Source organism: Osmerus eperlanus, chromosome 2, assembly GCF_963692335.1.
Source record: "Osmerus eperlanus chromosome 2, fOsmEpe2.1, whole genome shotgun sequence".
Classification (NCBI taxonomy): domain Eukaryota; kingdom Metazoa; phylum Chordata; class Actinopteri; order Osmeriformes; family Osmeridae; genus Osmerus; species Osmerus eperlanus.
Genome location: NC_085019.1, coordinates 2934244 through 2957226, shown reverse-complemented (window position 1 = coordinate 2957226; position 22983 = coordinate 2934244). Strand labels below are relative to the sequence as shown.

Here is a 22983-nt window from a genome sequence, read left to right as displayed (position 1 = left end):
CTCATATACACAGTACCTCCAGCAGACCACCCTTCCCCCTCACATCTCTGCTAATCACCCTCTTTATACCATTATCAAAACCTAATTAAGTCGCTGCCTCCTGGGTTTGCTATAGCATCTTAGACCAAGACACATTCATTTAATCTACTGCGGTTTTCTAGTGGACCCAGTGTGCCCACATATTGATATAGCGTGATCTACCATATAAAACTGAGGCCTAAAACATCCTTACGAATCAATTGATTTATTCATTTTCTTTGCAATACATTCATGAAGGAGAGTATCATTTGTATATGCTTACTGAAAGATTGATCCTAAGACGATCTTAAAACTGTATTTAGTTTTGATTAGGCTATAGTTAAAACGTTTGTGGAAATACGATGTGCACCAGATTGACAATGAAATCTAACCTTAAATGAAAGGGTTTCCATGACATAACTTCCACACCCCACACAGGATTGGATAGGCGTCAGTGAAAGTTTCAGCGAAACCCCGATAGGGGGCGCTATTTGATAAGAGTGGGCTAGAATTCCGTATGGATTCTCGTCTCGTCATGATACCTTTAGTTCGCTTTTGTGTCAAGGACAGTTTGTTATGCCTACTTATGGTCGCTGGTAGTGGTTAAAGGAGCCTATGGTTTGCAGTCTGTTACAAACAGTTCAACTTCTTTTTCTAAAAGAAACGTTTTTAGCCTGTTCTGATTCTAAAACTGCCACGGGGCAGTTACACAATAATGCTGCAAGACACCCAATGCATCTGATATTGCGGCGACACTGTTGCAAGACACGTACGAGACAGTGCCATTGCCGCATCTAGAAATCTAGTATACGGGGCAAAAATTTTACTCGGACACTTAGAATGTGTCTTGCACTGATATTAACGTCATCGCGTATTACAAGAGTGAGATCTAGCTACGCCTCACTGCCTCCTGGCTTTAAACATGTAACAAACCACTGTACATCGTGTCAACGCAATCGATCGCTAGTCTTGCCAGTATCTCCTGAACAGACTCTCGTAGTCGCAAATCAGAGGGTGAGAGAGTCTTCAACCCCAGAACATAACACAAAATCCCCTGGTGTCCCCGTTAAATGCGCCCTGACAGCAACAACTAGCCTACTTATAAAAGTTAATCATGCTTGACAGAGACGCTATATACGATAATATAAAAACGTTATATCCGACCATATAGGCCTACTGATCCAAGTAGCCTACTGAACATGTGTTTTTACATTTTATAGAGAAGTAGTCAATGGCACATATCTTGGCACATCTCTCTCCCTCCCTCTCTCACTCCCCCTCTCTCTCTCTCTCTCTCTCTCTCTCTCTCTCTCTCTCTCTCTCTCTCTCTCTCTCTCTCTCTCTCTCTCTCTCTCTCTCTCTCTCCTCCACTCTCTCGCTCTCTCTTGGGAGGCGCTCCAGAGCTCCTGAAGAGTTGTTACGAGTTGAAAAGCACACTTTTCAACCCACACTTTGCTTTTCACCGAGTAGAATCTGACAGCCTCAAATCAACCAAGACCTCAGGGATCTGTACTGGACATCTGCAGTGGCGTCATGTTGGTCCGGAGCAAGAAACCCACCGCCGTGCACAATGAACAGCGACCGATAGAATCCAAGAAGCAAGATCCTCTGAGGAATTTGGGTAAGAAGCGATTACTGGTACAATTAAAAAATATTTTTTTCGATCAATCAACTGGACAGGTGTCATCTAAAGAAGACTAGTAAACCTTCAAAAATGTTAACACAGTTTTAGAAAGGTGCTCACGTATTTTTGTGATCGCTGACTTTCTTACCTGTGGCCAATGCATCGATATATGTGCCGTTTAAAAAAAATATTAATGATAGTAAATAGCCTACATTCTTGCAATATGTCAACGTGGATAGATCAGTTTCCTCTGTTTTGGTTGTGTTTGAGAAGTTTAACTAATTGTCAAAGACAATGACTAAAACTCATGAATGCATTAATCCAAATGAAAACAAACATCTTCTGGTTTGAAAACAGAGTGGCGAGTACGAAACTTTTCCAGGAAAAACACAGAGCTTAATTAACGTTGTGTGGGCGCTGACAAGTGGTCATGTGTTTGTGAATTGTCCAACAGCTCACAACAGCTCACTGACCCACTTGTGTGATTCAAGCTCTTCAAATCTTCTCTCACAGGCCCCTGTGCTCTGACACCCCTTCTCACTAGAACTCCCACTCCCCGTTAATCATACACACTCAGCTCATGGTCACAAATGGCCTAAAATAGAAAACTGCTGAGGAAGGATAGAGCACCTGTCAGAGCCCCAGAAAATCCTTCGGATGTATGTCAGTCTAGACCTCAGAATGATGGTACCAAGATGTGCGTTTGTAAATTGAAACCTTCTAGTCCTTATGTTATTGTTACATACATACATGAATGGGCAATCTGTCTAGTCCATATAGAAGCTTGCATTGGAGCCCCTGAACCCTGTAGTTGCGCAAGTCATTCAAAAATAGAACTTGTACAGTAAAGTGTCCAGTTAGTAAAGTTCTTTATCAGTTGTTAGGCAGACGGTCTATGACATGCCCTTACATACTATCTTATTGGAGTGCAAAGTTTTATGTGGCTCCTAGTCAATGCGCTTTGGTTTTTTAAATGAGTGAAATTTATGTTGTTTGGACTTTAGTTGGGTTGTTTACCTGTGACATTGGAAGTAGCCATTCTTGGCAGGCATCAGCAAATCCTGTCTATGCAAAGAACCAAGGTGCGGGCGAAGGAGAGTGTTAACTCACCTGAATCAAATAGTAGAATGCTTTCTTAGGGACATGTACACTATAGGATAACTATACACACTCTCAGCTCTCTCAAAAGGAGTTCTGAAAGACTGTGAGAGTTGTTCCTAGTCATGGGTGGTATTAGTCTCATGTTAGAGTACAGAACGTAAGGAATCTGGTTTAGGGGCTTAAGTTTATAAAGCACTGTAATCACAAGAGTTTGTGAGTATAGGATATATAGCTGAGCAGTGACCTAGTGGCGATCCTAAGGTTGAGTGCAGGTTTTTTTTGCGTCAGAGATGAGGGAAGGGCCATTGCCAAACAAACAATGCCATGCAGGGAAGGAAGGGAGTTCACATTTTGTCTCGACACATTTCTTCACAGCTTTTAATACTCTCATGGAACTGTTTAGGGGACCGGAGTGACTTTGCTTCCCTCTACAACGAGGCTCCCCCACTGGTCCCAGAGTTCGTTCACCCTGTGGGCAATGAGCCTCTTGGATTCATGTGGTTGTTTACAGAATAGTTCTCTCTCTGGGTCCCAGAAATCATGGGCGTTATCTCTATTGCACATATCTGTCTTTTTGTTTGCTTTCATTTATTCTATTCATCTATATTTAATCAGTTTCTCAGTAAATGCGGCCTCTATTCTAAAGACAGTTTTTTCTCTCCCTCAATCTCTACAGCTTCTAACTATTTGCTTTTGCATACCACTATATGGTTGCTAGCCAGGCCGCTTGTTATGTTCAGCCAACTGATCAAGTGTGTGTCAACACGATTGTCCCCCAGCCTGCTGCAGGAGGTGTGACAGTGCCTCTGACTACCATCTCCTTTCCAGTGTACTCCTCCCATTCCTACTTACAGCGTTATAACTTATGGACAAATCTCACAGAGTACTTACTATGGGGTGAAGGGTTTTTGTGCAGTTGCCAAGGTGAGGCGAGCCTTTCATTGGAACTTCTCACATTCCATGGGCAGTGATGGTATTATTAAAGAGACCCTTTATTCTGGAGGTGGGGATCTCTCACTGAATTGCTCCTCTCAAAGTTTTCCTGGAGTGTTTCCTTGTCTTCTTTTATGGTTTAGGTTGGTTTTGGCAAAGTTCTACGGGCATATGTGAAGCCCTCTGTGACATTGCTTGTAAAAGGGCTGTGTAGATGACGTTTAATTTGATCTGACAGACATGCGTACATGCACGTACACACACACACAACATCATAGTTGAGGTTAGGATGTGGACGGTCAGAGCAACAGGAAATTCATGTCAAAAGAGAAAGGTAGAGGAGCCACAGTTTCAGTTTGAACAGCTCAGCATGCTGATCTGCTGTTACAGGTGCCTTGTGCTCGGCCTGGAATGAAGGCACTGTCAATAAACAGAGTTGTTATGGATGATAGAATGTGGTGGTCGTGGAGGGGCTTCTCTTTGTGTTTGACCCCTCAGATGTAAAGGGGGGTGGGGGGGAGGGGGCGGGGCTGAAAGCAGCTTTTCTTCTGCTCCAATAGCTAGGCTGTGGAGGCCCCTGAGCTGCTAAGACACAGCCTGGCAGGGGGACGAGCGTGAGGAAACCAGGCTACTCTGAAAGAGGCTTTGACTCATTTAAAAGTGTCCCTCTGAGTAGGGAGTTTGACACTTCTGCACTTAAGATTCTGTCCTCGCACAGGTTGTATAAGGACAAAAATAAGGGATGAATAGAGTTATGTTTGTGACAAGGGAGAAGTGTGTTCATTACAGCAAATCAGGGTTAAGAACAACCGTGGAGGCCTATTGATCCATTGCAGAGAACCATTCAGAGAAGTGATGGAGCCCTAAAGAAGAGTCTCATTTTGACAGATATTTGTGTGAATCAATAGTGTGTGATTTGTGTGATAGTGTGTGTCCTCATCCGCCTCATGGTGCTTCATGTTCTACATATGTTGCACTTAAAGTGGCACATATCCTCAAGTTCCCTTGAGAAAACCCCAGACATTGCTGACGGTTAAAGCTGATATTTCACAAACCAGATGTATTGGGAGTCTCTTCTGTGTATGTACTGCATCCACATAATCCAGAATTTTCCTTTGCTGGTTTTTCCCTGGCCGTGGAAGGATATTAATCATATAATTGTTGGCATCTGTTCCAAACCCTGCATTCTGACTCTGTTTTGTTGTTGAGTGTTTCAAATCTGGCTCTGCTTGAAAACCTTCGTAAGCCCAGGCACATGGAAAACGAATAATAACAAACTGAAACTTCATCGTAACTTGGATGGGTTATTATGTTAAAAGGCCTTAATAAATGTTTTGGCAATGACTTTAACGTAGTATTACTGTAGCTATCCTTTGTATTTCCATCAAAATAGTGTGTGTTTAGGACATAAACATAAGCCTTGGCAACGTTTGTTTGAGGATATGACTGGTCTGCCAGAGGAACATTTTCTCATATAAAAGCAAGTCATTCTGCCACTCCCACTGTTTGCCTAGCACATAACACACAAACACAACAATGTTTTCCTCACTGGAACAACAGCTTTTGCAAATGTATGAACTCGACAGAAAAATCCACATCCATTCATTAACCTTTGACAATCCTTTGAAGTTTTCGGCACAGACCGGAGGGCTCAGAGTTGACTGACTTTAATGAAAGCAGAACTGCCCTCTCAATGACGTGCCAATGGAGCCCAATGGATCTGTATGAGCACTCAGAAGAGGAAACCATGCAAGGCTGACACACCACATGATAGCAGTGACACGTGACAGGGTTACATTTAGTGATCATGAATCACAAGATCGTAACCATCATCATAACGTCATCGTCCCCTGCGTGTGTGTTCCAGGGGTGCTGGATGACGAGGATGTGCTCACGATGATGCAAGGCTCCAACATGACGAAGGTGCGCTCCCAGAGGTGGCAGAAGAGCCGTAGCCTGAGGCTGCTGGAGGACGGGGTCACGGTGTTTGTCGAGTCCACCAAGAGCTCCAGGAAGGCCAAGGCCCAGCAGACGTGTAAGTAACATGGGAGTCAGGTGGCTGAGCGGTTAGGGAAGCGGGCTAGTAATCTGAAGGTTGCCAGTTCGATTCCCGGCTGCCCAAATGACGTTGTGTCCTTGAGCAAGGCACTTCACCCTACTTGCCTTGGGGAGAATGTCCATGTACTTACTGTAAGTCGCTCTGGATAAGAGCGTCTGCTAAATGACTAAATGTAAATGTACCCAGGATCGGAGAGAGGGGGTGTGCGGGAAGGATAAAGGAGAGAATGGGGTGGTTGAAGGGCGAGGCGGAGGGAGGAAAGATATATTGGAGCCCAAGTGGGGGATTAAAGGAATGGGGAAAAAAGAGGGTGAGGAAAGGCAGAAGGGCGAGGTAGGGAAAGGATAAGGAGTAATGAGTAGGAAGGAATACTAATCACACGATGCAGCTTGATCCGAGTTTCTAAGTTGCAAGATCTAAGATGTTTTTTATGGGAGGTTTAGTTGCTGGAAAGTAAACTAAAACCATTATCAGATCAAGGCCTCCAAGGAGTGGAAGGCTATCTTACAGGAGTCGCAAACAAAAACAAAGAAACTGGATTTCCATCAGCCTACTCTAGCCTATTCAACTCTTGGTTAAGATCCAATGCACTCATTCAGTCAACTCATTGTCGTTCATTTCTTTTATACCTTGTCTCACTTCAAAGCACTCCCTACTTGAATACAATATGTTCATGCTTTCCGAAAAGGTGAGGTCTAGTTCTAGGTACTGAAACTACTGGTATTTCATGTCCATGAACGGAGCCACAGCCAAATAAAAACGTTCTAGGAAAAAGGTTTCGAAACTGACTGTTGAAAGTGGTTGTGCTAACCAGTAAAGCAAGGTATTTGCCTTGGTTTATTTTTTGCCTCACTAAAAGCTTTCACATCCATCACCGAGGAAGACTGCCGCTTCAATCTATAATGATTGAAATCCTCTTAACCCTTGTGTTATCTTCGGGTCATTCTGACCCATCAGCCGTGTGACCCACCGTCGTATTGCGACAAATTTACCTCATACAAAAACAAAGTGAAGCATTTTCTTTTAACCGTTGGGCTGTCTCAGACCCCCCACATTGCAAAGGTTAAAAGAAAATTATTTTTATTAGTTTTTGTATTGGGTAAAACTGGGTAAACACAATGATGGTTCGTTATGAACCTTTGGGTCATGTGACCCGAAGGCAGCACAAGGGTTAAAGGGAAATAATTTGGGCTTTAATCCTAGATTATTCGGCTCATTAAAGCGTGGGAACTTCAAATGTCAAAGACCGAATGAGAATTGAATGACCCCACATATTGCTCATGCATAAATCCTCATATTGGTCAGCATGCAGGCATACCCACACAAACACTAACCATAACGCCTCAAAAGGTGTATATGGGTTTCTGTGTGTGTGTGTGTGTGTGTGTGTATGTGTGTGTGTGCCTGTTGTAAGTAAGATTAGAACTCATCCACATAAGTATACCTCTGCCCAAGCTCTAATTGCTGGGTGTGTTTCTGTGCATGACCCCCCCACCACCATCTTGGGTCTGTCATTTGAAGTTAGTTTGATCTAAATGTGTTTCTGATGCTTATAATTTCATGAATGGGAGCTCACAGTTAAATTACAAGACATATGAGTTAAATGTTCACACAAGACCAATGCTCTTTTCACAGTGTATCTTTAAACAAATGTTCTTCCATTCCATAAAAAAATATATATTTTAATGATTTATTATAGAGTTGACCATAAACTGGAGCTGTCAGTCCTTTGGCTCAATTGATTATTTTAACAATTGAGTGATTTTCCAAGTATGTCCAAACACTGTGGCAATCAAGAGAGGTTCATGTTTTTCCGTTTTAGAGATGGACTGTAGACTGTTGCTGTGGAGCTTCAGGATAGTACAAAGGCAGCACTGACTGGTTATGTGTATACAATAATGGTACCTTTTTGATTGAGGGCTTTTCTCTCTCTCTCTCTCTCTCTCCTCTCTCTCTCTCTCTCTCTCTCTCTCTCTCTCTCTCTCTCTCTCTCTCTCTCTCTCTCTCTCTCTCTCTCTCCCTCTCCCTCTCTCTCTCTCTCTCTTCTTCTTCTTCCTCTCTTATTGCACATCTCTTATGTATCCTTCCCTCCAAAGCACCTCTAACCCCACCCCAGTATGTAGCTGTATTTACTACTTAATAGATATGACTCTGTTATGGTATGACGGGGTAACTGGTTTGTCTGGGTCAGTAGGTTGTGGCAGGGTGCAGCTGTGTTGCATGTCTGTATAAAGATAAAACGTCTCAATGTGGTAAGTGTCATAGTGACTATCAAACCCTACTAGTAGCACTGCACAGTGATCAGACCCAGATCATGATGATCTCTTCAGCAGACAGTCACACTGGTCACTTTATATTTTCAGACCTGGGACAGACAGATCAGTCGATCAATCGTGTTTACTTATACAACACATTGAAAAACAACAAATGTCAACCAATGCTCTAAACCAGTACAAATATAATGTCACACAAGAGATATACACACTCACATGCATGTGAAGGTCTAGATTCTAGCCTCCTTGGCTTGCTCCTGGGGTCCTGGTGGATATTTGGAGCTTTGCACCTGCAGTTCAGCATGGTGCCCTTTGTTCAGAAGGGCTTTAGAGAGAATGCACCACTTAACACTTTAGCTGTGCCTGGGTGTGTCCCTCAGTTATCTCAACTCACTCTTGGCGTGTGTATGCACACAGATACACAGAGACACTTCACCCGACATTTTTCAGGTTTTAAATGTCACCTTCTTTGTGGAGACAGAAGGAAGAATGTATCAGCAGTTTTGAGGAGGTGGGTACAGATGTCTGGAGGCTTTAATTACCATCAGTCGGAGAAAGAGTACCATTGTCACAACAAACTGGGTTAACTGTTTTTCACTGCTCATGTCCCAAAGCCAAGTGTGGACTGTGCTCTACTTTGTGTCTCTGTCATTAGAAATCTGATACCAGAGCAGGAATAAACACGGTTCTTCAGTCACTGGTGGTCTAGAGGGCTAGGGATAGGCTTTACAATACAGTGCAAAATAGTTTAGTGTCATGTAAGGAAAAGGAGCAGAGGAGGTTGAAAAAATGAGAAATTCAGCTGATGGTTTTAGGCCCTTTTCGGCTACCATTGTGTGTTTGGGAGTTTGTGTCTGCAGTAGAGTGGCAGGCTGGTGTTATGTTGCTGGGCAGACAGTTGGTTATTATGTATGGCCCAGTTACCCCTGTCATAAATTGTACACAGTGTTATTAATACCAGGAAAACAATTGTAAACATCTCTTTCATTCTATTTTTTAAGTCTAGGACTACGCTTATTCCTTGTCTGGGAAACTGGGTCTCAGAGTGGCAGGTTAAATTTGGAGCCTGAATGTACATTGGGAACATATTTAGCCACTAAGCTCATGCAGGTCATATTTTATGTGCTAAAAAGTTCCGCTAGCACTGTTACTTCTCCAGAAAGATGTTACAACACACAGCCAATATCCTGACCTTTGACCTTTCAGAGTGCGTCACTTTGAGCAGCATGTGTTTTTGTGCTACTGTGGTATCCAGCTTGTGTTCTGTTAAAACCTTTTGCATACTGATCCTGCATCTCTCTCTCTCTCTCTCTCTCTCTCTCTCTTTCTGTCTCTCTGTGTCTCTCTCTGTGTCTCTCTCTCTCTCTGTCTCTCTCTCATTACGTTTGTGTGTCCTTCCCAACCAACCATCTCGACCCTCCCTCAGTCTCAGTGACGGAGGTGGAATGTGTGCGTGAGGGCTGTCAGTCTGAGGCTTTGCGGAGGCTGTCTGGTTCGGTGCCAGACAGCCAGTGCTTCACCTTGATCTTCAAAGGAGCCAGGAAGAGTCTGGACCTGCGGTGTCTATGTGAGGAGGAGGCCCGTCGCTGGGTCCGGGGGATTCGCACCTTGATGGAGCGGGTGTCCAACATGACACAGAAGGAGAAACTGGACCAATATCCTTACACTCTCGATGTCAGCCTTGATGCAGAGTAAATATAGTGCTGCTGAAATAAGATCTCTATGGTGACTGGCTCTGGTGCTGAACATAACACTGTCACATGCACCATCTCACATCCAGAGCATAGCTAAGATGTTGAGCAATGACCAGCAAACAGCGCTGTCTAAATATAGAATAGATATCCTGTCAATTATAATCCCTCACATAGCCCCCGGGTTGTGGGGGACCTGGGTGTACGGGAATTCAAGATGGAAACGCTATCTAAGCAGGTCTTCCTTATTTTTTGTCTTGCCTCTCTCTTTCTCTCTCTCTTTCTCTCAGTTTTTGTTTAAACATTGTGAGGTCTGAATAGAGACATGCGCAATTGAGTAATTGTGCATGTCCAGGCTAGCGCCATGGATTATTACTGTATGTGGTTTGGTTGAGGTTTGGTTGTGGTTTAGCACAGTTAAGTCACAGTAGTGTAACCAATAAGTTTCCTACTGGAACAAGGTGTGATTTGTAATATCCATAACAGTCATTTTATGCCCCATATTGTGATTATAGGAGGTTTCATTCATTCACAGATTAATATGAATGCTCATCTGTGCAGAATGAACACCTAATAATAATGTACAGTATGTTGGTCAATCTCCCATCTGCATTCATTTTATCGTCAATTCCATGTCATATTCCTGTGCATGGAACGAATGCATTGAACTGTGTAATGAAAGTGATGAGGATTGACTGAACACAGTTTAAACCTCGAATCTACTTAAGTGCATGAACGTCTGGGTCAATGGACCTTAGTTGTGTGCTCGTCTGCCTTTTGGACCATGTGCATGACGGTGGGGTCACGGGTGAGGTTGACCCTGGTTGTTGTCCTTAACCTACCCCACCTGGATCCATGGGTACCTGAGGCGGGCAGATCAGAACCAGGATGGAAAGATGAGCTACGATGAGGTCAAAACACTGCTCCAGATGATCAACATAGACCTGAGTGAACAGTATGCCCTCTCCTTATTCAAGGTGAGTCAGGTCACCCGCACAATGTTTTCCTGAGATGGAATTAGGACAGAGAAGAAGAGAGAAAGAAAGAGACAGAAAGACAGACGTTAAGACGAACAAACGGAGAAACCGTTGCCCGTGAAAGAGCCTGTGTTTACTTAGTATGTTATGAAGAGAGGTTCTATTTCAGAGACTGCCTAGAGTAGAAAATCTGTGTTCAATTACCAACTCTGTGGCAAGTCAACCAGGAGGCCCCCTTTCTCAAACATGAACCACACACACACACACACACACACACACACACACACACACATTCTGTATCTCTGCCTCAGCAGGGGACTTTATTACACACTCTAAGTCTCTGGGTCAGTTAAGCATAAACTATATGGGGGTGGCCATAGTTTCACAGGCACACCCAAAACAAATGACTACTCTTCTTTAAACATACAGTTTGAATCTGAACCATGTGATTACGCAAGTCATAATGATGATGATTATGTTTTTCCTCATTACAACCCATACTCTTGTCTGTCGGTCTCCTCCGTGTCTCAGAAGTGCGACCGGTCTTGCGATGGCCGTCTCGATCACGTGGAGATCGAGGAGTTCTGCCGGGAGCTGATGCGGCGGCCAGAGCTGGACTCTGTGTTCAGACACTACTCGGGTAACGGCTGTGTGCTCTCCACTGCCGAGCTGAGGGATTTTCTGGGAGACCAAGGAGAGGATGCTTCATTGGTCCACGCTAAGAGCCTCATATTGACCTATGAGCTCAACGATTGGGGTACGCCCAATAATCTATCTGCTGCGTCTTTTCTGCAAACAAATTATGGCTGGATAATTGTATCCGTCTGCACCTACAGATAAGTTTATGACGAATTTATCCTGCTCGTTCATACAGCCCAGAAGAACCAGTTGATGACTCAGAATGGCTTCACCATGTATATGCTGTCCAAGGAAAATGATGTGTTCAACCCTGACCATGCCAGAGTCTATCAGAATATGACCCATCCTATGGCGCACTATTTTATCTCCACCTCCCACAACACATACCTCACCAAGGATCAAGTGACAGGTGACAGCAGCACAGAGCCATACATCAGGTATTAAAACTCTACACACACACACATACGCAAACACAAGTATACATGCATGCACACATTTAGGCATTCACATACACTTACATACCCGCTGTAAGTTATAATTGTTCTCTGTTTGTGCCAGAGCCCTAAATCAAGGCTGTCGCTGTGTTGAGCTGGACTGCTGGGACGGTGACAAAGGAGAACCGGTTATCTACCACGGACACACATTAACCTCTAAAGTGCCTTTTAAGATGGTGATAGAGACTATTGCCCAGTACGCTTTTAAGGCCTCCCCCTATCCTCTGATCCTGTCCCTGGAGAACCACTGTTCTGTGGAGCAGCAGTTGGTTATGGCCCGACACCTGCACACCATCTTGGGCAGACATCTGCTTTCCAAGCCCCTCAGTGACCTGCCCCTGGAGGACCTGCCCTCTCCTGAGGTAGGACATCCACAGTCCTGTTTGTATCCAGTCAGAGGTCATTTTGGGCGCGCAAAAAAATTGAGAACTTGGAGGATCCTTCTGAGAATGTTGAATTTCCCGCAGGAGCTTAAATGTCGGATTCTGATCAAAGGGAAGAAAGATACCCCTCACTTGGGACAGCTGGGGAAGACCAGCAGTTCGGCCAGCTTCTCTTCCAGCTCAGAGGAAGAGCCTGTTGGCAGCAACAAGAAGGACCCTTCGAAGGTAAGGCCAGGAAGCAGGTGTCGATCACTTCAAGTCACGGTATACGGTGCTAAACGGTTCGTTATTGTGATTCGTGTTTCAACTTCTAGGCTATGTCCTCTAAGATGAGCCCGGAGCTGTCTGCCCTGGTGGTATACTGCAGGAGTGTCTCATTCCGTGGGTTTGATCACTCAGCCCAGAAATCACCCAACGAGATGTCCTCGTTCTCTGAGAGCGAGGCTCTGAAACACATCAAAGACTCAGGCAAGAGGCTTTCGGATGTCCGTGTGAAGTTGTTACACTAAGGCCCTCAGCCACCCGGATGCTTTCCCCATCAACCAGCGTATTTTGTAACCTGACTCTAATTTGATATAGATGCTTGTCTGTGTTTTCGTTTATGCAGGAAAACTGTTTGTCAGACACAACACCAGACAGCTGAGCCGGATCTACCCCTCTGGCCAGCGCCTCCAATCATCCAACTATGACCCCCAGGAGATGTGGAACGGCGGCTGCCAGTTGGGTCAGTAAACATGGCTTGAAGGCTGGTTGGGAGGCTGGGTAGGAGGTCACACCACTGACTGTATTTCAATCTTGATTTAGCGGTTGAGACTAATAATGATTAATTTCTCTGCTGAGAGCTTGAGTTGGAAAGTACATTCCTAACCTTCCCACTCATCAGCAAACTAACCCCAAAGTGAGGTAAGTGTTTTATAATGACTTGCATTTCTGGGCACCGGTGTGTCTCTATTTGCACTCCTGTGTTTAGTGGCCCTGAACTTCCAGACTCCTGGGGAGCAAATGGACCTGAACCAGGGTCGCTTTCTGCCTAATGGCCGGTGTGGCTACGTCCTCAAACCCAGCTTCCTGTGCAGCCCCACAACAACTTTCAACCCAGAAATCACTGGGGGCGGACCGGGACACATCCCAACCCAGCTGACGATACGGGTAAGCAATCAGGTGTTGTTAGCTCGGACTGCTTGACACGGTAGGAAGTTATATGTTATGTCCCTTTTTCTAATTTCAATCGTATGAATGAAATAATTAGTTATACAAAGGGAGTAAACAAGAATGTCTTATCTTGGACTCTTTGTGCTCAGGTGATATCTGCACAGCAGCTGCCTAAAATCAACACCGACAAAGCCAGCTCTATTGTGGACCCACAGGTGTGGGTGGAAATTCATGGCGTGGCCATTGATAATGCTAAAGACAAAACCCAACGCATTAACAACAATGGTACCTATCATTCTCTCAGCTCTCTCACACCACATCATGTTCAAATTAGGCCAGGATACCAGTAGTTTATTGTCCAAATTTGTTTTGTGTGTTTCTTATTGAATCGTGACCCTTAGTCCATATAGACATGGCAAAGTGGATTTAATTTATATTCATCTTCCTTGCCCAAGGGCAGTGATAATTATCCTATACAGCTCCTCCACTACAGCTCTGTTTGAATAGATGATTTTGTGTCTGACGGCACTTTTGCACCCTCTACAGGATTCAACCCTCGCTGGGACTGCACTCTCAGTTTCCAGCTGCAGGTCCCTGACCTGGCCCTGGTACGCTTCGTAGTGGAGGACCATGACCATACAGGCAAAAACGACTTTGTGGGCCAGTCAACCTTGCCTTTCACCAGTCTCCGCACAGGTACCGACTAAGAACTTTTTATTTGACAAATCGATAAATCAATCAATTAGATGGCTTTTGCTCAGCTCTCTCGTCCTCCCCAGGTTATCGCCATGTCCACCTGCTTAAGGCAGATGGCTCCAGTCTGTCTCCTGCCACCCTCTTCATACACGTAAAGGTGTCCCGCAAAGGAGTCCCCATCAAAAGTGTGTCTGAGCGTATGGCTATAGCCAAAGGCAAAGCATGAGTGTGCTTCACCTGAACTGGGGTTTTGGTTCACAGCCAACTGGTTCTAAGGAAGATGTCAATCCTTGGAGAGGGCCTGCTGCTGCTTGTAGCCCAGTACTTACCTAATGCACTCAATTACAAGCCACTCCTGATTCAAAAAATGGCCACCCCTCCTTCCAGAAATGTTGAGGAAATGTGTGTCTCGTTGTGGGAGTATTCTGTTGCTTGATGCCAGTGCTATATATCAGTGGCTAAATATGACTGACTAAAGTATTTCTTTTATTAAGTGAAGACATTTGACTTTTTACAACAATTGATACCTTTTAATATAATTGATGTACCTTTTAATTTATTATTACTGAAAGCTCTTACAATTCTCTAGTTAAGAAGTGTCATGTTTAGTCAAGAGTCATGATTGAGTAATTTATGTTTATGAAATGTAATGATAGCAAGAATGGTGTTTATAATAATCTGAACTGACATAGAACTTGAGATTTATAACTAAACTGTTACCATTGTATTTAATCCAAAAAACACCTTTTTTTTAAACTTTCAACTAGGATCTCATCAATTTCTAAATAAATACATGTAATAATGTAGTAATGTACTGCAATGTAGACCAAGTCCAGTTTTGCATGTTAGAACAAGTGTTACATTAGTTGGAAAGTGTTAGAGGTAGTGTATTAAATCATCATGTACGTGTGAGCATCCTTTTCTATCTTTTTTAATTTTATGATGAACCCTAACCCAAGGTCATTTTTATAGTTTTTTTCCGTGCTTTGTATTGTAATCTAGGTAAGATAACCATTTTAACTTGAAAAAGCTGTTTGTTTGTTGCTCGTCTCGTGTATATTGCCTGCTGACCATTTTGTCCTCTTTCGCCCACATTCTGTAGGTATTGAACCTACAGAATGCTCGGTAAGCATTGGAAATAGGTCAGTGTCAAATCCAACCAAGCGCTTCTTATCCCTAACACCACTGAGTTAAGTCTTCTCCATCAATAAAGATGGTATTTTACTGTTTTGTTGTATAGCAATAACGTGCCAATACAGTATTTATTTTCCCATGACTAATGTGTAACTGGTGTGTGGTGTGTATCGACGAAAGATGTTAACGAAAGTGAGAGACAAGCTTGTTCATGTTTTTAATAAAAAGGAATGTTCTAAACCCTCCTGTTTAATGTTATTATTATTTTATTTGTTTACAATTTGTGTGTGGTTACCTTGGTCAGCACAAAGAGCTAATTTTTACCCCTCAAAAAAATAGCGTGCTCTAGTTAATAGTTTAAAATGAAAGTATAGAATGATCTTGTGCTCATTATTCCTAGATAAACATGAACCAATATTTTCAGGCTTTGTAGTTTAGTTCAGTGATTGGTTGCTAGCATAGTGTTATAATTGGTGGATCAGGTTAGTGATTTTGTGAAGAGAAGTAATGGGAGATTGGGTAAGGAAATTATGACTGATCTACTAAAACGTAGAATGCACATTCTTCTTGACTCAAGCACGTAGACACAGACTTGTCAGAGGCGTTAGTTTTTGGGATGACTACAGGACCCAAGGAGCACCACGACAGTTGGCCAATAGTATCGGGGGGTGTTTTGAGGCGTTGAGTGCACGCGGTAGTTCCTCACTTCCTAGATGAAGATGGCGGATGAGAATGAGACAGCACCGAAGCCGGAGAAAGAGGAGCAGGTAGAAGAAGACCATGGACATTGCAGCGATTGTGAAAATGAAGAGCACCACTTTGATGACGGGTGAGGGCGCAGACTTATTTTTAAAGAATAGTAGTATTTTTGCAGTGTTCCTGCGCTCGTTTGACAGCTTGCTAACAGTGCAAGCAAGATCAGTCATGCTATAGAAACTCATTGCTCCTAATAATCCCACCCACTTGCTTTTACTTCATTGGTACTAAAGGTTGACAGTTTACTGACATTCTGCTCTGATTGGACCTAATTCGATGCTGTTCCTGGTATGGGCGGGTCTTCATTTTCTTTCATTTTACCCTGACGCGTCGTAAGGTATGGAGATAGAAACGAAAAGATGAACGAATTGTCGAAATATGCATGCATTCACTGCATAGACAAAAAATATGTGTACTACAGTGAAATGTTAGGTTGGAATAATGTTATTTAAACATAACTGACAAGGATATAGCCACGGTGTCGCACTGGTAGCAATTAATGCTGTCATTTCTGTAGCCATTTAATATAAAGTGTCGACACAGTCGTTAGCTGGCGAATTTGCTAATCACTAACGAAGTCGTGGGACAATTAAAGCAAAAATGAGCAAACAAGTGACTAAAGGAAATCTATAGCATCTGTGAGCTATTATGAATAAAAGGAAGAAGCCAGCTTATTTAGTATTGTTTTGTGCAGGCCTCATTTCACAGACAGTATAATGGCCCAGTCATGGGCAGTGTATGCTTGCAGCATCTTCATGAAGGCGTCTCCATACTCATCTCCCGCTTGCGAGGTTTTGATTTCATGTCTCAAGGTCACATGGAGCTATGCTTTATACATTTGTAATAATTTTACTGTCGAGTACACAGTTGTTCATTTGAAAACCATTAATAGCTTTTATGAAATCAATAAGAAATCCATTTTAGATGGATTTTATTGAGCTATAGAATCCAGAACAGTAAGATAAAAAAAAAATCTCACAGTTTACCTTAATGCATGCATACACACACACACACACTCACACACACATATACAGGTAGGGTGCCTGGAAAACAGAATGCTTCTAGATGGTTACTTGAATGGAAGCATGGTGAACAAACCATTGAGGGCTTTGTCATCTATTGTTCTAGGTGATCACTGAACATAGACGCATACATACACACACACACACACTTCACTTTGGTCATGTGATTCACCATCTGTCCTGGTGTTACAAATACAAGCCAGTGCCTAGCCTCTCTCCCCTCTTGGACACTAATGGGATTATCCTGTATTCCTCTGTAAGTATGTAGTCTCTCTCATCCAATGAGATGGCCTTCAAGGGTGGGTGGGGTGGGTGGGGGGTTCATCTTGTGTTCAGTGCCCTGCCTTAGACAAGGCTGAAGAGAATTAAGGAGGCAGTGACACAGTGTTATTATAGAATTATGTATACTTGACACAAATAGGTCTGAATTCTGTCGGTGATGGACCCTACATGTCCCACACCTCTTTCTATCTCATGCCTGCTTCTTAACTAATGTGAACTGCTTTGGATTGTAAGGGTGAAACAAAGATTACTCAAACAAAGATTTTGGCACACTCCAGTCCCTGTCTAGTGGTCTTATTCGAATGTTTTCTCTTCTGTCACAGTGAAAAGGGTCTGGGGGATGACAGTGGTGCCAAGAAGAAGAAGAAGAGACAGAGAAAGAAAAAGGACAAGTCTGGAGTCCAAGAGGCAGCACAGGATCCCCTAGCCAAGGTAGGTGGGGCGGGATTATGCCGTTTTCCCTTGAGAGAGTTGCTAAAACACCGACACTGATAGAATGGCAGGTGAGCGGGGAGAGAGAGAGACGGAATGTAGTGTATCTGCATTTTGTATGTGTCTATGTGCATGTCAGCAATACGTTTCAAATTCACTTTTTGTCTCTGTACAGGTGAACTCACTGCCAGCTGATAAACTGCAAGAGATCCAGAAGGCCATTGAACTATTCTCTGTGGGTCCCGGCCCTGCCAAAACCATGGAGGAGGCTACCCGGAGGAGCTACCAGTTCTGGGACACACAGCCGGTCCCGAAGCTAGGTATAACACAGGACATGCAGGGGCATGTAGACACAGAATGGTTTTTGGAAACCCTCAAATTTACATTTAGTCATTTAGCAGACACTCTTATCCAGAGCTATCTACAGTAAGTACAGGGACATTCCCCCCGAGGCAAGTAGGGTGAAGTGCCTTGCCCAAGGAAACAACGTCATTTTGCATGGCTGGGGAATCGAACTGGCAACCTTCTGATTACTAGCCCGATTCCCTAACCGCTCAGCCATCCGACTTCCAAATGATCCCTCTCTGGGACTGTTTTCATCCCTCTAGGGGAGATGGTGACATCACATGGCTCTATCGAGCCTGACAAAGACATCATCCGGGAGGAGCCCTACAGCCTTCCACAAGGCTTCACCTGGGACGCTCTCGACCTGGGAAACCCTGCAGTGGTAAGAACACACAACAGATGTTAAGACATTCAACCAGCCAGTCTTTCCTCACCTCACAGACTACTGAACCTAGAACATAACCAATTCAGCCAATTCATCCATCCAACGCATTCAATTCTGACCTTCATGCCTGATGAATGGACTTTTTCGGCCCGATTTCAGTTGAAGGAACTGTACACCCTTCTGAATGAGAACTACGTGGAAGACGATGACAATATGTTCCGATTCGACTATTCTCCTGAGTTCCTGCTCTGGTAATTAATTTACCTCTATTGCTCATGCCACTTGAACATTTCCCTTTAATCGATGTGAGTCATAAAGATATATATGTCATTGTGGTATATGCTACCTTAGAAACGCTCATTGTATGTTTATTATACACATCAGTGTACTACAAGTCACTTGTAGCCTGTACGTTATTAGGGCACTTACCTAGTAACTAGCAACAGATGTGAATAAGTAGGGGTTGGAATCTTTTGTTCTGAATCGCTAGCAGAGTCGCTAGCAGACTGAATCACGATTCAAATGTGAATCGATTTTTTCCCCCTACCCCTATGATTAAGTGTAGCTCATGCCTGTCTCTCCTAGGGCTCTGCGTCCTCCTGGCTGGCTGCCTCAGTGGCACTGTGGGGTGAGAGTGAACTCCAACCAGAAGCTTGTGGGATTCATCAGTGCCATCCCTGCCAAGATCCGCATTTATGACATGTAAGAAACTACAGTGTGGCTAAGGCTACAGTGACGCAACAATAAGAGTCCATGTAATTGCGAATGACACCACTAGTACAGTATGTACATTTATTTATTGTCTCTTTTTTTTTGGTCTTGACAATTGGTGACATTGTATTACAACCGAACTGAATAACTCGTGTTGGGGACTCCTTTTGGACGTTCTGAACGTACATGCAAAATGGTTAACAATGTTACGGCATGTTCATATACACGCACACAGATACACACATACATGAATGCATGGCAGAAATGATATTGACTCTGAACTGTTATCTGTGGTTAAGGGAAAAGAAAATGGTGGAGATCAACTTCCTTTGTGTCCACAAGAAGCTGCGCGCGAAGCGGGTAGCGCCTGTTCTGATCAGAGAGATCACCAGACGTGTCAATCTAGAGGGCATTTTCCAGGCTGTCTACACTGCTGGAGTAGTGCTGCCCAAACCTGTGGGTACCTGCAGGTGGGTCAAATACACACATACACACAAACATAATCACATAATGCATTTCAGGAGATGACCGTATTAGAGAGGGAAGAGCGACAGCAGAGAGAGAGAGAGAGAGAGAGAGAGAGAGAGAGAGTAACACTTTGCATTACTCCTGTAGGTACTGGCACCGTTCCTTGAACCCTCGCAAGCTGATCGAGGTGAAATTTTCTCACCTGAGCCGGAACATGACAATGCAGCGTACCATGAAGCTGTACCGTCTTCCTGAGGTACGGCACCATCTAGGGGCTGCCGTTTGCACAGCAGCAAAACCAAAGAGGTGGCAGTCAACAAGGTTTAGCTGACCCATCCTGTTTATAAACTCATTTCAGGCTCCAAAGACATCGGGCTTGCGACCAATGACCAGGAAGGACGTGCCGGCGGTGCATCGTCTGCTGCTGGGGTACCTGAGCCAGTTCCACCTGGCCCCCACCATGAGCCCGGAGGAGGTGGAGCACTGGCTGCTGCCTCAGGAGAACATCATAGACACCTACTTGGTGGAGGTAGAGATCTCCACCCATCATACAGGATCAGAGTCCTTCTCGTGGCTGAGTTATAACCGTTACCAGAGTTACCTGAACAAGAATGTGTGGAGCAAAAAATGAATGTGGTTTGTGCTTCATCTCTCCCTCAATAGAACTCTGGAGGAAAGGTGACTGACTTCTTGAGCTTCTACACACTTCCCTCCACCATCATGAACCATCCAGTCCACCACAGCCTGAAGGCCGCCTACTCCTTTTACAATGTGCACACCTGCACCCCCCTGCTGGACCTCATGTCGGACGCACTAATTCTGGCCAAGTCGGTAAGTTCGCCCGCAAGTACATTTTACATTTAGTCATTTAGCAGACGCTCTTATCCAGAGCAATTTACAGTAAGTACAGGGACATTCCCTGTACTTACCTTCCTCTCACTGTCATGCTCTTTCTCACCGCTCTTATGTTCGATGTTCTCAACACACAGAAAGGGTTTGACGTCTTCAATGCACTGGACATGATGGAGAATAAGACTTTCCTGGAAAAACTTAAGTTTGGTATTGGAGATGGAAATCTGCAGTATTATCTGTACAATTGGAAGTGTCCCAGCATGGGGTCAGACAAGGTATATTGTCATTGATGCTTCATTATCTTATACTTAAAGATGTTGTGTCTTCGACTGTAGATTGGCTTTTGATGATATGGCGTACAACACTGTGATGATATGGCGTACAACACTGTGATGATATGGCGCACAACACTGTGATGATATGGCGTACAACACTGTGATGATATGGCGCACAACACTGTGATGATATGGCGTACAACACTGTGATGATATGGCGCACAACACTGATGATATGGCGCACAACACTGTGATGATATGGCGTACAGCACTGTGATGATATGGCGCACAACACTGATGATATGGCGCACAACACTGTGATGATATGGCGTACAGCACTGTGATGATATGGCGTACAGCACTGTGATGATATGGCGTACAACACTGATGATATGGCGCACAACACTGTGATGATATGGCGCACAGCACTGTGATGATATGGCGTACAACACTGTGCTCACCCTTCCCTCGTTCTCCAGGTTGGCTTGGTACTGCAGTGACTTCCCCGTGTGCATCCCAGTGCACAGTGTCCCAGTTAGGCCAGGATACCACACCAACGCACTGAACGCCCGACCGACGGCCTGATGGCCCTCCTGCTCCAGGAGAGGCACCCCACCGCCCATTTTTACTTTATGACCTTTTGAACTTTGACCTGCACTACTGCTGCCAGGCAGGGAGGTGGGGGGAGATGGTTCTCCCTCACACTCTCTCTCCCTCCCATCACATGGACCTTAAGCCATTGTAGTTACCATCTCAGACAGCTGTACAACATTTGAAAGGCTGTCATGATTGTACCAGGTGCAAACACACAAATACACAGGCCAAAACACTCACTATTTACCACCTACATATTTGTGTACCCACAAAACATAAATGTGAATACAGCAAAGTAATGCTAATACTCTTGAATCTAACATTTTTTCTTTTTCCACTCCCAGTGGAAACGGCTTTTGCAGTAATAATCTGTCATCAAATTTTAAAGAAAAATAAAAACAATCAAAAAAGATTTCAAAAGCAACGGGGAAAATACAGAAGGTGTAAGATGATATCCAAAAGAGGATTTGAGACAAGGGTTTCTGTTTCGAATCGGTTTCCTCTTTCAGTTAAAGCTTGAACCTGCAGATTTGCCATCAATCCCTCCTTTTTCTACGTAAACAGGCTTTGTGGTGTTGATTCAGCACCCCTGACTGACTGAACTAAGAGAGTTGGCCTTCATCTTTTTGAATGCTTTTTCCCATCTGTACTAACTTATGTGACCCACTATCCGGCTTCTTACACTTACAGAAAAGCCCTGTTCTGAAGAAAATAAAACAATAACAGGTTTTGACAGTTTTTATTATATTTTATACATGGCAGACAGCAAATTGGGGTTGGCTGTGAATAGAAACAGTTTATAAACTGGATATGAATGGGAATATCTTGAGTGGAGAACAGGAGAAACTTAATAAAACTACTAGATTTCAAATGTTGGGGAGGGGACCAGATAAAGTGTCTCTTAAAGTTGAGTGTTAGTTGGAAATGCAAACTGATGTGGAAAAACGGGTATCATTGTTTTATGATGCAGGAAAATGTGAAAATGCAGGTGATTTTGTGCAAAATAAAATATAGAAGTTGCCATGAAGTTTTTGGCATGGTTTTTGTGATGCTATTCGACATGATGGCTTTCTTATGATTATATTTACTGCTTGTGTCCTCAGGTTGTTTAACCCGAAGATGTGTCTAACATCGTGTCCTGTCGCGTCGCATCCAGTTAGGACACGGTGTTAGGTTCAAGATTCAGCTAATGTTTGGAGTCACACTGGGAATATGGGTTTAAATAGTCATTGTTCTATGAAAACATGATGTGGTCTCTGCTTTCTAAGTTTCATTATCTTTATGTAGATAATGGTGTCTTTCTTGTTCAGAAACAAGGCTTATTGTGGACCAAGAAGCACTACAATGGAAACAATGATGACTCCTGTTTTTAACAGTGACACAATCCTTTTGCTGTAGCATTATGCCTCTGTTTTTAAGGGAAGTGCTCCGAATTATTAGTATTAGTAGTTGCAGTGGTTTCGAGTAGACCTATATCCCGGATAAAAGTTGGGAGTTCACGTATTTTATTTATATTATTGTCTTATACTTCCCCTGGAGCGAAAATAATGGCTGTGTAAGTCCGTGTGATTTTAGGTGGGCGTTTTCCCCTGGACTTTAGGTGGGCGTGTTCATCAGCTGACTGTTTGGATGAATTTGCCTGACGTGATACGAACGATATCTGCAATTGGCTGAGTTTGTTGTCAGT

At 43.8% G+C, this 22983-nt stretch overlaps 2 protein-coding genes across 2 annotated transcripts; both read left to right on the top strand.

Moving 5' to 3' along the window:
- The first annotated feature begins 1315 nt into the window (after positions 1-1315).
- Positions 1316-15416, top strand: plcd3a (phospholipase C, delta 3a). The gene is made up of 14 exons (XM_062446869.1): positions 1316-1639; positions 5544-5711; positions 9435-9663; positions 10547-10676; positions 11208-11433; positions 11551-11752; positions 11874-12171; positions 12277-12417; positions 12507-12660; positions 12800-12916; positions 13163-13341; positions 13494-13629; positions 13891-14040; positions 14124-15416. The coding sequence occupies exons 1-14, from the start codon at positions 1552-1554 to the stop codon at positions 14264-14266; spliced, it is 2361 nt and encodes a 786-aa protein (XP_062302853.1). The 5' UTR covers positions 1316-1551; the 3' UTR covers positions 14267-15416.
- A 378-nt stretch (positions 15417-15794) lies between these two features.
- nmt1a (N-myristoyltransferase 1a) lies at positions 15795-22323 on the top strand. Its single transcript, XM_062446284.1, has 12 exons — positions 15795-16003; positions 17558-17666; positions 17842-17986; positions 18275-18393; positions 18556-18647; positions 18982-19098; positions 19407-19577; positions 19723-19831; positions 19934-20104; positions 20239-20406; positions 20565-20702; positions 21182-22323. The coding sequence occupies exons 1-12, from the start codon at positions 15888-15890 to the stop codon at positions 21200-21202; spliced, it is 1476 nt and encodes a 491-aa protein (XP_062302268.1). The 5' UTR covers positions 15795-15887; the 3' UTR covers positions 21203-22323.
- The last annotated feature ends 660 nt before the right edge of the window (positions 22324-22983 follow it).